This window comes from Saccopteryx bilineata, chromosome 4, assembly GCF_036850765.1.
Source record: "Saccopteryx bilineata isolate mSacBil1 chromosome 4, mSacBil1_pri_phased_curated, whole genome shotgun sequence".
NCBI lineage: Eukaryota > Metazoa > Chordata > Mammalia > Chiroptera > Emballonuridae > Saccopteryx > Saccopteryx bilineata.
The window spans coordinates 195423589-195439746 of record NC_089493.1 but is presented as its reverse complement, the minus strand read 5'-3'; the positions used below and the strand labels follow the sequence as shown (position 1 = coordinate 195439746).

The 16158-nt window shown below is 53.3% G+C and overlaps 2 protein-coding genes across 5 annotated transcripts in view; one reads left to right on the top strand and one right to left on the bottom strand.

Moving 5' to 3' along the window:
* Nucleotides 1–6361, top strand: part of CYTH3 (cytohesin 3) — a 65706-nt gene extending 59345 nt beyond the window's left edge. For 2 of the 4 annotated variants that reach the window (XM_066273377.1, XM_066273380.1), the window contains exons 10-13: nt 1803–1879; nt 1969–2040; nt 2173–2327; nt 3349–6361. In XM_066273377.1, the coding sequence (XP_066129474.1) occupies nt 1803–1879; nt 1969–2040; nt 2173–2327; nt 3349–3421 (377 nt within the window). In that variant the 3' untranslated portion in view covers nt 3422–6361. The remainder of the gene's footprint in view (nt 1–1802; nt 1880–1968; nt 2041–2172; nt 2328–3348) is intronic. The other 2 variants (XM_066273378.1, XM_066273379.1) reach the window with 2 other exon arrangements.
* Nucleotides 6362–6563: 202 nt separating this feature from the next.
* Nucleotides 6564–16158, bottom strand: part of USP42 (ubiquitin specific peptidase 42) — a 37523-nt gene continuing 27928 nt past the window's right edge. Inside the window, exons 13-18 of the mRNA XM_066273374.1 lie at nt 13979–14698; nt 13772–13866; nt 12006–13484; nt 10675–10961; nt 8610–8653; nt 6564–7563 (exon numbers count right to left, since the gene is read on the bottom strand). Coding sequence (XP_066129471.1) covers nt 8646–8653; nt 10675–10961; nt 12006–13484; nt 13772–13866; nt 13979–14698 — 2589 coding nt within the window. The 3' untranslated portion in view covers nt 6564–7563; nt 8610–8645. The remainder of the gene's footprint in view (nt 7564–8609; nt 8654–10674; nt 10962–12005; nt 13485–13771; nt 13867–13978; nt 14699–16158) is intronic.

Genomic DNA, 16158 nt, shown 5'->3' with positions numbered 1-16158 from the left:
TCTTCAGAACTTCCTGGGGGCTCAGCGGAAGGAAGGTCTGGGGGCGCCCTGCAACGCGGGGGGGGGGGGTAGCAGGGAGGCCTCCGGGCCGTCTGAGGGGTTAGGCTGCAGGCATTGAGAGACGCCTCTGGCTGTTGTCCGGAGGACAGAGTGGGTGGGCGCAGGGACAGGAGAGTGGAGGCCTGGTCAGGCCAGCGCAGCTGGGGAGCGGCCTCACTGCAGTCTCGGGGTTGGGGACGCACCTGGAGAGGGTGAGTGGTACCTCCTGTCACTGCAGGGTGCTGGGTCTAGGCAGCCCTGCCCCGAAGGTCTCCTGGGACCTCTCGATGTGAACTTTGACAACAGAGATGGGAAAACTAAGCCCGAGTTGAGACCAGGGCCACCGATGCCCTCTGGGCTGCAGGTGCCCAGGTCCTGCTCCTTCTGCTCTTAAAAGGGATGAATGAAAGGCTGTGCGTCCACAGGGAAGCGGAGGAGTCTCGCGGAGGCTGAGAGTGGCCTGATAAGACTGCCTGCAAGGGTGTGGGGAGCAGCTTGAGCAAAGGTCCTGGGGCACGAATGCCTGAGCTGGGGCGTGGGCTTGAGGTCTGAGGTTGTTGGAAAGTGTGGCAGGAATCTTGGGGAGGCATGTAGTAAGGCCCTTTGGACAGGGACCAGGAGTGGAAAAGGGAGTGAGGAGGGAGGGTTCTGTCAGGGAGAAGGGGAGACCCAGCCAGACCTCCCTTCAGAGTATGGCCTAGGCTCCCTCCCTGGTTTCCTGCATGCCTGGCCTCTCAAGAGGACAGCGGTCTGCTCAGTGAGCCCAAAGCTGGGTGTCCCTCCCTGGACCTCTGCAAACATCAGAGGCCGTGGAGCCCTCATGCCTCAGCCTGGGATGACCTATGGGCTGGCAAGTGTCCTCTCATGTCCCCTAGGACCTGCATGGCCTCTGCAGGGATTGTGTCTATGACCCTGGCCCTGATGGCATTCACCTGCTTACATGTATGTTGTAGAGAGAGGTGGGCCAGCTCACCCTCGAATGTCGCCATGGTTACCGTAGTGATGGGCAGGAAAAGCCACTTCCTCCCTGTGCCCACGTACCACTGTGGTCAGTTACCATTCACACGTTTTTCTCGTTTTTTAAACTTTGTCAGAATTGAGTTAGGATTTGAAGCCAGTTTGTCTCTGCTGAATATTTAAGGGTCAAAAGGATTTTCTCTTCTGTAGTGAAAAGACACAGATGAGCTGTGTGTGTGTCTACATGGGTGTCCCAGATCTTGCTCAAGGATTAATTCGGTCTGATAATTCCCAGGGCCCAGGAGTAATTGATTCTGAGAGATCCCAGGGCCGCCCAGAGCACTCAGTAATGTGATCAGGGCCCTGACGTAACAGGATTAAGTCCTGAACAGACGGGGGCAGCACTGACTTCATCCGGTTGTCATTTCCATGTGGGGAAATTAAGCCCATTCATCATGACTAACTTTTCCAGGAGGCTTATTTAGAAAGCGATTGAGTTGTCTGGGTGCCCCCCAGAGAGGGTGAGGTGCAGGCCTGCGATGGGGGTGCATGCGGGGCCCCTAACAGAGCATGGTGCCAGGTGGGCAGATGAGGCCCAAACGGGCCAGGCCAAACAACCTGTCCAGGACTTGGCTAAGTGTTGGACGGACAGTTGAGCATTTTCATGAGGAAGGGAACTTAAAGCCAAGCTTGGCTCCTGATGACCTCTCTGAAAAGACAGTCATTTGGGGGTCCGGGCCCTGCTCTTGGGGTTCCGGGCTCCCTGGCTGTATCAGCTCTGACTCACCAAGTCCTTCTGCTCTTAGGGGGGCGCGTGAAGACCTGGAAGCGGCGGTGGTTCATTCTGACCGACAACTGCCTCTACTACTTCGAGTACACAACAGTAAGTGAGGGTGGTGGCCCGGTCCCCGGGTCGGAGGGACCTTCGGTCTGTGACTGGCGTGAGGCTGGCAGTGCCCTTTTCTCTTGTAGGATAAGGAGCCCAGGGGCATCATCCCGCTGGAGAACCTCAGCATCAGGGAGGTGGAGGACCCACGGAAGCCCGTAAGCTCCTTTCTCTTTCCAGCTTGCACCCTTCGCCAGCTCGGGCGCTCTGGTGTCGGCTGCTTGGGCAGGGAGCGTAGATGCAGCGTGAGAACCTCCCTGGCCCGCTGACAGCCCCCTCTGTCCTCACAGAACTGTTTCGAGCTTTACAACCCAAGCCACAAAGGGCAGGTCATCAAAGCCTGTAAGACGGAGGCTGATGGCCGAGTGGTAGAGGGCAACCACGTGGTGTACCGGATCTCGGCGCCCAGCCCCGAGGAGAAGGAAGAGTGGATGAAGTCCATCAGGTGAGGGGTGGGGTGGGTTCCATCTGGCGGCGGTGCCCGGAGCACTGGGCTCAGCCCAGTCGCATCTCAGTGCGGTCATTAAGAACCTTAGGGTTCTTACTAGGATCGCAGGACACTTTCCAACAGTAACCATCAGAAAACTGAAAATATTTAGTGTTATTAACTTAAAAGACCAGCCCACCAGCCCTGGCCAGTTGGCTCAGTGGTAGAGCGTCGGCCTGGCATGAAGGAGTCCCGGGTTCGATTCCCGGCCAGGGCACACAGGAGAAGCGCCCATTTGCTTCTCCACCCCCCCCCCTTCCTCTCTGTCTCTCTCTTCCCCTCCCGCAGCCAAGGCTCCATTGGAGCAAAGTTGGCCCAGGCGCTGAGGATGGCTCTATGGCTTCTGTCTCAGGCGTTGCAACAGAGCAACACCCCAGATGGGCAGAGCATCTCCCCCTGGTGGGCATGCCAGGTGGATCCTGGTTGGATGCATGTGGGAGTCTGTCTGACTGCCTCCCCATTTCCAACTTCAGAAAAATACCAAAAAAAACCCCAAAACGACCCAGCCCACCTGGGGCCACACAGCCAGCTGGCAGTGGTGCAGGGGTGGTGTGCTCACGGACCTGGGTGCAGTTTTTATTGGGGTCGAGGGTGGGAGCCCAGGGTTTTGAGGGCTCACTCTTTATTGGTGAATTTAAAATGATTAAAAGAAGGGGAATTGAAAGTGCAGGGAGACAAAACAATGAAGATCTCTAGAACTGAAGTGCACAGGGGGGCAGCCTGGCTCCGTCTGGTCTGGTGCGGGCACACGCTTACCAGGCAGCCATCCCGGGTGACGGATGTGAAGACACAGGGACAGGGAGGGCCGGCGTGGGCTCCAGGTCCGCTGCTGTCACACGGCGCCACTGCTGAGCGTGCATGCGTGTCTGCGGCGTGCGCGACCAGCCTGTCCCTGCTCCCAGAGGCCGCATCTGTCTCCTGGTGGGAGGCCTGCAGGTGCTGGGGGCCACCTGACCAAGTCATTTCCCTTTGTCCCCAGAGCGAGCATCAGCAGGGATCCTTTCTATGACATGCTGGCCACACGGAAAAGGAGGATTGCCAATAAAAAATAGCTTTCCTGGCCCGAACAGGTAAAAGCAAAAACCAAAACCCCACAGCAGAAAGTGACTGGGCAGCCTCTCCATGGCAGCTGGCCCCCGACCACCTTCTCCAGTGGGCTCCCAGGAAGCAGCGCTTCAGCGCAGGGCTCGCGCTCTGGCGGCCACGGGACCCTGCCACGGTCTCCAGAGCCTCTGGGCGCGGTCTCTGGCGAGCGACACCGCGCGCTCCCCTCCTGCCGACCCTCCCGGGCCTCCGCCGCCCGCGTCCACACGTCCTCGGCCCAGTGCCCTGTGGCAGCGGTGTCGGAGTTCAGTCGTGCCGGCCCGCAGCTGTCCGGAACCTCGCTCGCTCCAGTCGCCACGTGCTCCTGCGTGGCGGCGTTCAGCTCTCGGAGCCTCTGTTTTATATCAAAACAGGAAGGGCAAAGCTACCACTTTTTTTATTCCGATTGTTTCCTCAGATATATAGGATTATAGCTTTTATATGCCTTTTTATATTCTGAAATTATAATGGAAGATATTACTTTCTAATAGTAGTATTTCTAGAATGGCAGCTATGAGCTTAACTCCTGATGCCAGTATATACCGTGCACTGAAAACAGACGCGATCGACGCTGTCCTGGCGGCCGGGGGGGCGCCTGCTCTCCTGGACTCCGCAAACATCCAGACGCTCTGCCTGCAGCAGCCACGGGGGTAGCGTGGGGGGCTGTGTGGGGACATGCCTGCTCCTTGGGGTCCTCACCCCTTCAGGGACAGAGAAGTGACCCCTGCCCTTGAGGACCGTGGACAATGGGCAGGGCCTTCGGTGTCCAGTTCCCCTGGGACCTCTCGTCTCAGATTGAGTGGCCCCAGAGACTTTCTAAAAAGGCCAGTCATTGTGGTTTGGGGTGTTGGTCCCGTCTCTCTGGAACCCCAGCACAGAGGTCTGTGTGTTGGAACAGTATGAAACCACCTCTTCCCCCCAAGCTGTGGCTGCGTACAGGTCAACTGACCCTGGCGTCCAGGACAGCCTGTGACCACTGTCTTCACTGCTCTGAACCTACAGGCTAAATGGATGCGTAGATCACTGGTCCGATAATTGACCAGATTTCCTAATATAATGAGAAGGTGTATAAGTAACTAGAAGTAATCGTACTCTATGTTCTCAGAGATTTGATCTCCCGTGACGAGGAGGGCAAGAGCGAGCGCCAGGCTGATGGGTGGCACTTAGGGCTTTCTGTACATAGTTGAAAACCCAAATGCACACTGGTGGTGGAGCTTGTGGAGGCCAGAGCCAGGCAGTCAGGGTGCTGCTGACTCAGCAGTGGGTGCTCGGCAGTAAGTGTGCGGGGCCCAGCACACCCCAGGCTGGGGGCACCCCGTGGGGATGCTGCAGGACGCCTCTGGTCCTTCGGGGCGGGGCTGGTGACACATGCCTTTCTTTTTGTTGGGGGCTTTATTTCCATTGCCAGGACTGCCTTCCTACCTGGGCTGTGCTGCTGGTGGGTCTTCTATCCACCCCCCCCCCCAGTCTGTATATGCACACCCTGAATTTGTACCCCTTAGAGGACGTTATTCCTGTGTGGAGTCAAAGCCCAAGAAGGAAAACCTCAGACTGACCTGTGCACTTAGGAAGACTCAGAAGGCAGAAGGAACTATTCCTGTGCGTGGCCTTGCCCAGGCTGGACGGCTCTGCCCCTTGGCCTCGCTCAGCGCAGCCGACCTTGATGTAGCTTTAAGTCACACTCAACTGCAGAGGGTCTGAGCCCGGGACTCCGACCTGCATCGGACTGGTTCTCCTGGCTCCTCCCCAAGCACTTAGGCTTTGTTACTGTACTGATACCTCAGATCTGAAACTTGCGTTTTGAGAAAGGCGAGTCATCCTTCCTGGATCACCTGACTGATACGTGCGCAGCTCTGGCCTCCCGTCGTCCGGGTAACCACGCTGCCTGGACCGGCCAGCCAAGCGCTGCTGAAGATGGACCGACGGCGCGGCCACTCGGGCTGGCCCCCACCCAGATCGCCTTGGCGCCCGCCAGATTGGTATTTCAGCCGGGGGCCCCTGGGGATACAGGACTCTGTCTTTTGGGTGTGGCCCGAGTGAAGGGTTGGGAGAAGTGAATGTAAAGAAACACCCAGGAAACGTTTCTTTGGTCGTCCAGTGAAGGAGACTGACTTGATGGCCGTCTCCCCAGGAGCAGTACAGAAAGCGTGGTGCTTAGAATCTCTACCTTGCCATCAGTGTTCCATGAAATCACCCAATTCCAGGTGGCCTGGTGACAGTATTAACTACCCGGCATCTAGCCGGCAGCCCCATGAAGCCCGCAGGCAGGCCCAGTACCTGAACTCGGTGGTTCATCCCTTTCCCTGCCCCTGGGTCTGTGCTCAGTGCTGAATTGTCGTCCCAACTGTGGCCAAAGACATGCTCTTCTCCGGGGACAAAGGAAGGAGGGGCGCCAGGCGGACACAGCCCCCCGGCCTTGTTTAGCTTAGCGGAATGACCCTGGACCCAGGAAAACAAGGGTTTTCAGGATAATGGAACATTTTTGAGCAGTTTAATGTGGTACCAAATGGAGTCTAAATAGAAGCTATTTATGGATGAAGCAGCATTTAATGCTTCCTATGCAGCAATGCCTATTTTTGAAGTCATAGGATGCGTAGATCTACATAGATATGCTTTGCTGGAAAGTCAGGTCTGTTGTAAACCAGAAGCCACACGTGATCTCTCGTTTTCTTATTTTTTTCTTCAAAGACATTTCTATTTACAGTAAATATAGTTAATATGTAAATAATGTACATATATATTGATTTCTGGAGTGTTTAACTCAATGTATATACTCCCACAACTTGCATGAAAAACATCCTGTATCAGTATTTTGTTGTAAAGTAAATAGTAGAATTGGAGGGTGTGTGGTTGTCCAAGTGCAAATACCATGTTCACTAAATAAAAATCAAACGCATTGGTCAACAAGACTGTCTGAGACTTGGTTCTTTAAAATAGGTTCCTGGGTCCAGTGACCCCTCACCGTGCCGGCCTGCACCTCCGCACCAGGACCTGCGGCCAGAGCTTGGGCTGTTTTAAGAAAAGGAAGGTGACAGAGGTCATGAGACGTGTCTGTAAGCAAGTGGGGCAAACTGCAGTAAAAAATAAGACACAAAATGTTTAATTGGCTGCCATTTATATACTATATAAATTTTACATGCTGTATATTTACAGTGGGGCAAGTGCTTTTTTAATCTTTAAAAAAACAAAGATCAAACTTGAGACATTCTCTGAACAACACAAACTGTATAAACCATACAGATTATTCAGATACAAACTGTATTAAATACAGTTTTCCCCACTCCATCTCCTGATGCAGGACCAGTGAATTATAAGTGTATCACAGTTTGATAACATATCCATATTAAAAATAAAATCACAGTATGATTTTTGTCTGTAACTAGAAACTAAGGGACCAAGCTGACCACTCAGACTCCAGTATCGTAGTCAAGACAAGAGACACTGTATAAAAAAGTGTTATGTAATAAAAAACGTACTGTAGGCTTTACAAATAATGTTTGGATTATACATTCATAATGTAAATACTCATCATAACTGGTAAATTGATTGGAATAGTTCCACAAAGTTCAAAAACAGAACTTGTCTATAAAATACACCTTCAAATCTTGAATACAACTAAAATATGAAGCAAATTAGTTTCTAGTATCAGACATTACAGAAAACAAACTGCTCTCAAAAACTTAGTTAAGAGCTTGTGAATCTTTAAATAAGTCTTTAAATTAAATATACATACTGTCAGTTTGTACTTCTAACAACTCCATGGTTTCCCGGCTGGCCTTGCACCGGCGGTCTGACTTGGAGAAGCATTACATGGAATACAAGTGATCAACCTGAGTCTGTGATTAAGCAGCATTTGAGATGTTCTAGTCCAGGGCGTTATTTTCAATGTGGTTTCTATACACAGTATTTTACAATGCTCAGCAGTTGTAGAAAGTGTTCGTCCATTTGGAATAAGGGTAATTAAGAAAAGGTAAAAACTAAAAAAAAAGTTCTCCATGGTAAAATCTGTACAGTATTTACTAGAGAAGCACCACGCAGATTTGAACAAAGTTATTTTCTACATTTATAATTTAAGCTGGGTCGGGGATGGCTTCTGTCGAACACGTTGAATCTGAAAAAGAAGAGGCGGGAGGTTGGAGCAAAGGGCCCAGTGAGCCCAGGCGGGGCCTCTCCTTGTCATCACACCAATGACTCGTTCATAGAGAGACTCCATCAGCCGGTGCCCCCAGTCTGTGGGGAAGCCCTGCTTTTGCCAGGCCCGGCCGGTGTGCAGGGGCGGGAGCCAGAGCCGACAGAGGGCGCCACCTGCTGGGCACGGACAGTGCCCACCGAGCCCCAACTGCGGCTAATCCATCTCAATCCTTCAATTCTCTTTAAAGGGAAGAATTTAATTCCTTAATTAGGCTTAGATCTTTCCCTTGAGGACACATTGATACGGCATGTTAGTTAACTGCAAATTAATCTTCTGTAGATACTAAACTTTGAAATTTGTTTTTAAACCCCTCCTGCTGACAAGAAGTTACACATTTGGACAAAGTCCCCTTCATGGACAAAATGGCTCCCTCTCCCCCCCTCCCTCAGCAAGGGCAGGGCACAAAACATGAATTGTCTCCCCAGGGCCATGGAAGAAGTTCTAGCTGTCCACTGCAAGGCACTGTCAAGGTTCTGATCTGCTATGAAACACAATCTCATTCAAATAAAGCCAAGTCCTTTCTGTCTGAAAGGGGGCGGGGCGGGGCCTCTGTGGGTGCCGTGCCGGCAGCTGTGCGTGGGGGCGCTGGCCCCGGGGCTCCTAGAGCGAAGGGACCAGTGGGTGTGAGGGATGAGGGTCTGGGGCTCCTCTCAGGCTGCTCGGCAGAGCTGGGTTGAGGAGGCTGGGTTCCCCGTCTTCAAATGTTTGCCAAACAACTGTTCCTCTGATGGTTGACATCCTCCTTTCTTACAGTGAGGGGAGGAGAGGGACCAGTGACTCTGCCTGAGTTAGGGACGTAAGTGTCCCCTAGCCTGTACTGAAGAGGAGGGAGGGTAAGCATGGCACCAGCCCAGAGGAAGAAGGGTCCCAGCTGACCTTGCTGGGGGAGCCTCCCACCCCCGCAACTCCTTCCTGCCCCCACAGCCTCTACAAGTAATTCTGAAGTAGACATGGAAACAGCTTACCATAACTAGTGAATTCTTTGTTTTGAGGCCAAGTTTTCAATCACCTAGAATGCAAGCAAATGTTAAGAAAAAGTTTAATGGTTTCACAAATGTCTGGTGCCTGTACTGTGTGTGCATTACATGATCACACTTAGAGTCAGTTCTTGGCAGTTGAGTGTTTTGCCTGAAGTCAGTCCTGCATGAGGATGAGCAAGTTTATGCCGACAGGTAGCACTTTTCCGCGTGCGTTACTGAAAACGAGTCGTGGGAAGAAGTAGTGAAAGCCATGCCCCAGTGGAGACGGTCCCATCAGCCTGTCAAGCTGACCAACCTTTTAACATCAGGAGAGAACAGACCTCAGACCAAAGAAAGCGAGCGTTTAATAGAGCCACAGAGCAGGATTCTGAAAGACAGACGTAGGTGGTCCTGGCACTAGGACAGGGCATGTGTCAAAGGGGTCTGTCCTCAGCCACTTGATAGGGATGCTGTCATGAATGGCCAAGTGACTGGTGCTTCTTGGGGGAGACGAGATGGGACAGGTGCCCAGGCTACTCAGTCTGCTCAGAGTGGAAGTACTGGGTTGGGGACAGGACCACAGGGCCACCACGGGACACAAAGCCTCCGGGCAGGCCCTGGAGACAGAGCAGAGCTACCTAGTGAGGTTCACACTCAGCCTACTTTCCCTCCAGAGCCGTCTGCGGGCAGGCACCATCTACATGCCCGTGACCTCTGCTGGGTCCTCACGAGAGGCCTGGGCCGGGCGGGGAGGGTCCCGGCCACACTGCAGAATGCCCTGGAACCCGTGCACAACAGCCCCTCACTACTGCAGCCCAGCGCTAGGCAGAGGGGAGAAGGGACTCAATCTCACCTGGCCCCTTCCCCAAATCACTGACATGTTCATGGGGAACCAATCTGAAATACACATTAATTTCTTAAAAACAGCAAATGCTTTAGCTCCATGTTCTTGCTCAGTGCTGTGCTTCACGCGCATGCACCCTCCGACGGACGCTCCACACGTCACGCCTGGTTCTCTCCCAGCCAACCCTGGGACCCACCTGCCCCTCCTCACTCAATAACCACAGACTGATCACCCCAGAGCACGACAGCTCAGATGAGGCCAGGACACAGCCAAAACCCAAAAGGCCGCTGGACAACCAAGGTGACAGTCGTAGCAGCACACCTTGGTTGTCTAGGGCAAAGGTCGCAAACTTTTTCCATAAAAGGCCATAAAAGCTGGGCTGTGACCCGCTGCAACTCTAGACACTGAAATTTTAATTTCATATAGTTTTCATGAGAAATGAAATCTTTGGGCTCTTCCAACCACTTGAAATGTTGAAGGCTTTCCTAACTGGCAGGCCACGCGAAGGCAGGCCCTCGGCGGCCGCCCTGGCCCTGGGCCACAGGTGCCGACCCTGCTCTGATCACCGCCCTACATCGTACCTCTCTCAAGCTCAGTGCCGCTCTCCAGGCTGAGGGCCCTGGAGCAGGTTAGGACGGGGAGAGGGGCAGCTTTCAGTGCAGCTACAGAGTGGAAGGGACTACACAGTTCATTACAGGGGACAGTGTGCAGAACGGACGAGAACCAGGACACCCCGAGGGATTCGGCTCGTCGGGGGTCAGAGCCGCACCAGACGGACACCTTGAAGCATTACTCTGCTTGAGGCTGACAGCTGACGTCCCTAACGACCCAAGTCATCAAATTGTGACTTGCAGGTTATACACAATGCTAGAGGCTTAAGGATTCAGGAGAGAAAGAATATCAAAAATGGTTTAAGAACAAAAGTTCTGGTCCTTCACAAGGCAAATACTCAAGCAACCTGGAGCCCTAAATTCCAGAGGTGTGAATCCAGAGGTTCTGTTGTCCAGGTCCGTGTAACTCGGCTGTCCATCAGTGCTAAGGGTCAGTGCTAAGGAACCGCACAGGCCACCGGGTGCGCTCCCCGCGGGGAGCCGGGGTGGAGGGGTGGGCAGAGTGGCCCCCCCCGAGTCGCGCCCTCTCAGGCTACAGGCTTTCTTCCCATGTGTTAATCACCCTGGCCAAAAAAGACCAGTTTTTACATTTTAAATTCCAAGTATCTCCTCTTACCCTGGCCACACTCAGAGAGATGACACCTGTCATCCCTGCTTTCCATCCTTAAATGTTTTGTTTTCTCACGGAAAGGTCCAGCACCTTCCAGAGGCAGGCCGCTGCCAGTGGCTCTCCGGAAACGGTCAACAGTCTCAGAGCTGGCAGCCCTCGGGAAGTGCAGCTGTGAGTCTTTCCCAAAGTCCTCCGATTTCCTTGAGTGTCTCTTCTTTTTCTTCTTCTTCTTTTTGTGTCTGTGGAGGTCAGCGTCTGAGTAGGCCGCCGAGAGGTCCGAGTCTTGCTGATGCCTGCAGAAGAATAAGCCAGAACTGAAACCCCCAGGAAAACAGCCACGTCTCAGGGAGAGCTGGCCCTCGGCTTTTATGCCCACGCCGTGGACACTCATGATGCAAACAGAGGTAAAACTCGTCTAGTCTAAAACACACTGCAATACCTTTTTATAAGTTCAGAGTCACAAGTTCGTCCATTTCAACCCCACCCCACCACCGCCTTCAGCTTTGCTCGGGAGCTAAGGTGGTCGGCCAAAAACTACCAGGGCAGGGACTGGGTGACACGTCCTGAAACCAGTGGCTCAGGGAAGCGTGTTTTCAGGTGTCTCAGCCACCCGGGTGGTGGGAACAGTTTTACCAGTGGTTTATGGGACTGCTGCTGAGGTTTCGGGCGTAAGAGATGTCAGATGAACACAGTATCCGACGTGGAAGTGGCTTTGTCTGTGCTCACCTATCTCATCATGGGTAAGTCATTTTCAAAGCAAATGCCGATCAATTTAGCTTTTTAAAAATACAAAAACGTATTTCCCAATTAGATTTCAAATTGAAAAACGAAGACAAAAATGTAGAGAAAGATGAAGGCAACAGATGGTGTCCAGATCCCGGGTCAGAGCAGGCAGGCGTCAGTGGGGGGGTGGCCTCCCGCCTGCTGCTCACCTGTCAGTCACAGTATGTGAAGACAACACTAACAGCTACGATGACATAAGTACATATGACCATTAAAGAGCATTAGCACCAACTGTAAAGTCAAAGACCCCAAGTTTTCATGTACAGAGCACCACCTGCTTGCTTACTCCTAGAGATACAGAGCATTAATCAATATGGCAATATTTTGAAAAATGAGGTTTTAAGGCATTTTCTGATATAATGAAGTAAGATATAGCTTGAAAGCAGAGCTAAGTTTTAGAAATCTAGAAAAACAGTGAAGTCTCAAAACCCACACAGAGCTGAGGAATACAGACCAAACCCGTGACTCCACTTGTTACAGGTCGGTCAGCAGGGAAGACAGCCGAGTGACCGCCAGGCCCCCACCGCGCACGCGCGCGCAGGCCACGCCCTCACCTGGAGTCTCGTTCTCGGTGTTTGTCTTTGGATTTCTTTTTCTTCTTTGATTTTTTGTGCTTCTTTGCTTTAGGTTCTTCTAAAGGATCCCTTTGTAAGCTTCTCCAGGCTTTCTTTTCTACATACGTGTCACTATGTTCTAGACTATCGTACCTCCGTTTTCGTGACTTGACGTTCTCATGTTCATGAAACCGGTCGGTGAGGTGACAACCGCTGCCTTCTGGGCCAAGTGCGACCTTCTCGTGGGGGTGGGGGAACTTCTCGAGGTGGGGAGGGAGCGCGTGGGCCGGGCCGGGGCGCGGGCCGCTCCCGTGGTGCCGCTCCCTCTCTTTCCCGACCAGCTCGTAGCCCTTTCTGCTTTTGTAGTAGTCCTTGTACGGCCGGCCGCCGTGCGGACCCGCTCGCTCATAGTCCCGGTCGCCATGCCACGGCCTCCACTCCCACGCCTCCCTTGCCGTGTACGGGGCGTACCTGTCGTGGTGATACCTGCACCTGTCCCACCGGGCTCTGTCTGGGTAGTACTTCTCCCGGTCCCAGGAGTGCTCCCTCTCCAGGGGGTGGTACCTGCCCCAGTCCTGGCCGGCCCCCGCCCTGCTCCGGGAGTGCTGGCCGCGGTGCCTGGCCAAGTCGCGGTGGTGGCAGGGCGCGTGCGGGCCCCCGCTGCAGTGCGCCGGCCTGTGGCGGTCCAGCGAGGCCCGCTCTCGCGTGTAGGAGTGCCGCCTCCTGGGAGCGCGGTCCTCTGCCCTGTTCCCGCTGTCCCTCGCACGCTCCCCGCTGGAGGAGCGGTCCCTCCGGTTGCGGTAATGCCCTCGGTCCACCTTTCGGAGGCTGCTGATCTTCTCCGTAGCGGGAGACTGATCCTGGACGGTTGGCCCGGTCTTATTCTCCTCACATCGCTCCCCGGGACTCTGTTCCGGAAGCCCAGCCCCTTCTGAATGGTTCTCCAGGACTGGGTCCAGCTGGGAGGGCAGCTCGTCTCGAGGCAGCCCCGGGCTTTTAGACCCGTCCTCCATATCCGAGCCCTTGTCTCGGCTGCTGTAAACTGAGGGTTCCTGCTCACTGTCACCCTCGGGGTGTGCCAAGGAGCTCGGGCTAAACCTCCCTGTGGCTTCCACTGCTGCTGAGTCCTGGGGACTCTCTGTTGGTGTCCCTGTCACATCCTGCGGTGCTTTGCTCTGATCACCTGTTAAACTCCCGGGGTCACACAGTTTGGAAAGGTGATCATCCCCTGCGGTATCGTTGTTGGCGTTACAAAGATGGCCGGTACTGGGCGGAGACTCCTCAGGGTTTGCTGACATGTTTTCAGAGACTTCTTCTTTGGTAGGTTTGACGCTGGGGTCCGCAGGCGGTAGAGCCTTCTGTAGTTTGCTGCCGGGGCTCGTGTCCGTCTCCAGCTTTTCCCGGGAGCCGGGAGAGGGGCTGTGGGGTCCCCACGCTGTCTCGGGGCGCCCTGCCAGGCTTCCCTCTGCTCCGGTTGCGCTGTAGCCCGAACAAAACGAAGAAACAAATTAGTCATTCACCAGAGTGCTTTCTCACAGGGACAGGGAGTTCAAAACATCCATTTACTAAGTATTTTACGCCTTTCACATAGCTGGTTCAAACCCACTAGTGAGTCCCTGATACATTCTTTTTTTACTTTTCTAAAAGGCAAATGAACAAATGCTATAGCTCATTCCAGGGTTCAAAAGGTTCATGCTGAGACTCGTACAGAGTTAAGCCGGTGACAGGCCGCAGGCACCAGTGTGATTTCCTGTGAGTTCGGTTACCTTGTTTCATCTGTCGAGCCTGTCCCCTTGTTGCTGAGTTTGAAGGTTTCTAAGATTCTGTCTTCTGGGAGAGGTGGCAAAGGAGCAGGCATCAGCTACAATGAAAAACGAAATGCTTCAGCTCTAGCAGCCTGAGACCTAGCCACGTGACCTGCCGTGAACGAGAGACAAGCACATCCTGCCTCACCCCACACCACCACCACTCACCTTTCCAGGTAGACCATTCGCCTTGGAAAAGGGATTTTCTGAGTGTAGAGCAGGCTGGACTTGGCAACTGGCACCGTCAAATGACAGACCATTTTCTCTCGGGTTGCCGTCTGTACTGCTGTTAGCACCATTGAGAGTAACAGGCTCTCGAAGCTCGCGCTGAGAGGCCTGGTCGTCCTCAGCATCCTGAGCAGAAGAGTTCAAGCTCTCAGCTGCACCCAGGCCATTCTCCCTGCCCAGACCCCTCGCCTCCTCGTCAGACTCTTCTGATGACTCGGCACCATAGGGGACCAGGACGCTTGAGTTCAGCTTGGACTTGCCGTTCATCACTGGTTTGGAGCACGACTCACTCGGGGCCATCTGCTTTGTGACCTTACTGGAAACTGACGTGGTAGGGGCACTCGAGGTAGACTGTATTGCAGAAGAATTGGTAATGGTAGAGGAGGGAATGGGCTTGGCAGGGTTCTCCAAAGAATTGCTGTGAAGGTTAGGCTGAGACTGACCTTGGCGAACAGGTGACTTGTTGTGAATACTGATTGTGATTTTTTGTTTCTTGGGATGTTCTGGAATGACTGAGGACCTGTTAACTGACCAGTTTTGAACAGATGTTGGAGCATTGACAGGCCCGGCCCTGCTGACATTGGAATTTCCATTGGGACTTGACATGGAGCTGCTCGGAGTCTCTTTCAGTGGTCCGGTCCCATTCAAGTGAGGCGGGTTCTGGAAGTAAGACACACACAGCCTCTGGTGAGGGTTCCCGAAACAGTCACAGACACAGAATTCACGCTGGCTCTGGAGCCCCCCCTTTCCTTCTGTAAGTAGTTTCACACCCCTAGAGACACTGCCCCTTCATCCACACCTGCCTGCCATAAAGCTTTCACAGGCCATTTTCTGGTAATTAATCAACAAACAAAACTCTTTTTGCCGGAGAACAACATCCAGACCAAATTCTTTCTGCTCCAATTGGACAGAAATGAATAGTCCCCTCTGGGCATGGAGTCACATATGTTCTCCTTGGTTGGGTTTCTTGGGAGCCAGTGCTGGACCGGCAGGAGAAGTGCCAGCCAGCAGAGCATCACTGCTGCCCGAGGCAGCTAGGGGAAGGTCACGTGAGCATGCACAGAAGAGCTGCTCATCGCACCACTCACTAGGCCGCCCCTTACCCACGACGTCTCTGAATTACTCGGGCAGTTACCTGGCTCCGGGTTCCAGCTCCTGCCACTGCCCGCTAGAGGCTGCGAACTGGGGGTCATGCATGAAGTCATTGCATAGATGAATTCTGTTTGGCTTCCACATTTTATTAAATATCTGAATTAACACTTATCTTAACATTGGAAGGTTTCGGGGGGGTGGAGACCCTGGAAAAATCAACAGCTGCCACCCCTCAACAGAGAGGGCATGTGCTCTCCAGCTGGGAAGTGTCCTGATGTCACTTGTAAGAAAAATCCAATTCAGGAGCCTGCTGCCTACTCGGCTCCCAGAGGCCTTGGGTTTGTGACCCCTGATGTGCCCCAAACTCTGACGTCCTTAAGCAAGAGCACACCACGGGGCAGTCTGCTGACTGAAAACAAAACAAACCCGAACTGAAAGGCTGGTAAAGCACCACAGCACAGATGGCAGGGATTGCTCCACCATGTGGACAGGCCGTCCAGCACTGGGCCACGACGTCTGCTGGAAGCCAGGCCTCTGCTCTGCGGAGCCCGGAGCACCACGAGACCTGGGCATCTCGTCGGCTCTCTCCAAAGAGCCACCTGGGACTGTGGTCAGACCCAGCGGACAGCAGACGAAGAACACCACACTCCCAAAAGGGCCAACCAGACATGATGGATGTGTTCTGGCTGTACAGGGTCACCTTTCTGGGCCCAGCATTAATGAGGGATGCCGGGACATTTAATCCGTTAAGTGAGTGGAAGTCCAGCGTGGAAACTAAGCTCTCCTGCATTCAAATATATTTACACCCAACCCTAGCTGGATAGCTCAGTGGGTTAGAGCATCATCTTGATATGGAAAAGTTGCAGGATCCATCCCTGGTCAGGGCACATACAGGAAAAGATATGTTTCTGTCTCTCTTTCTAAAGTCAATAAATTTTTAAAAATTTATACCCAGACCTTCTTCTTGACCATTATATCCATACTCTGAGATGAGCTGTGCATTTGAGATATTTTACAAGAAACGGCTT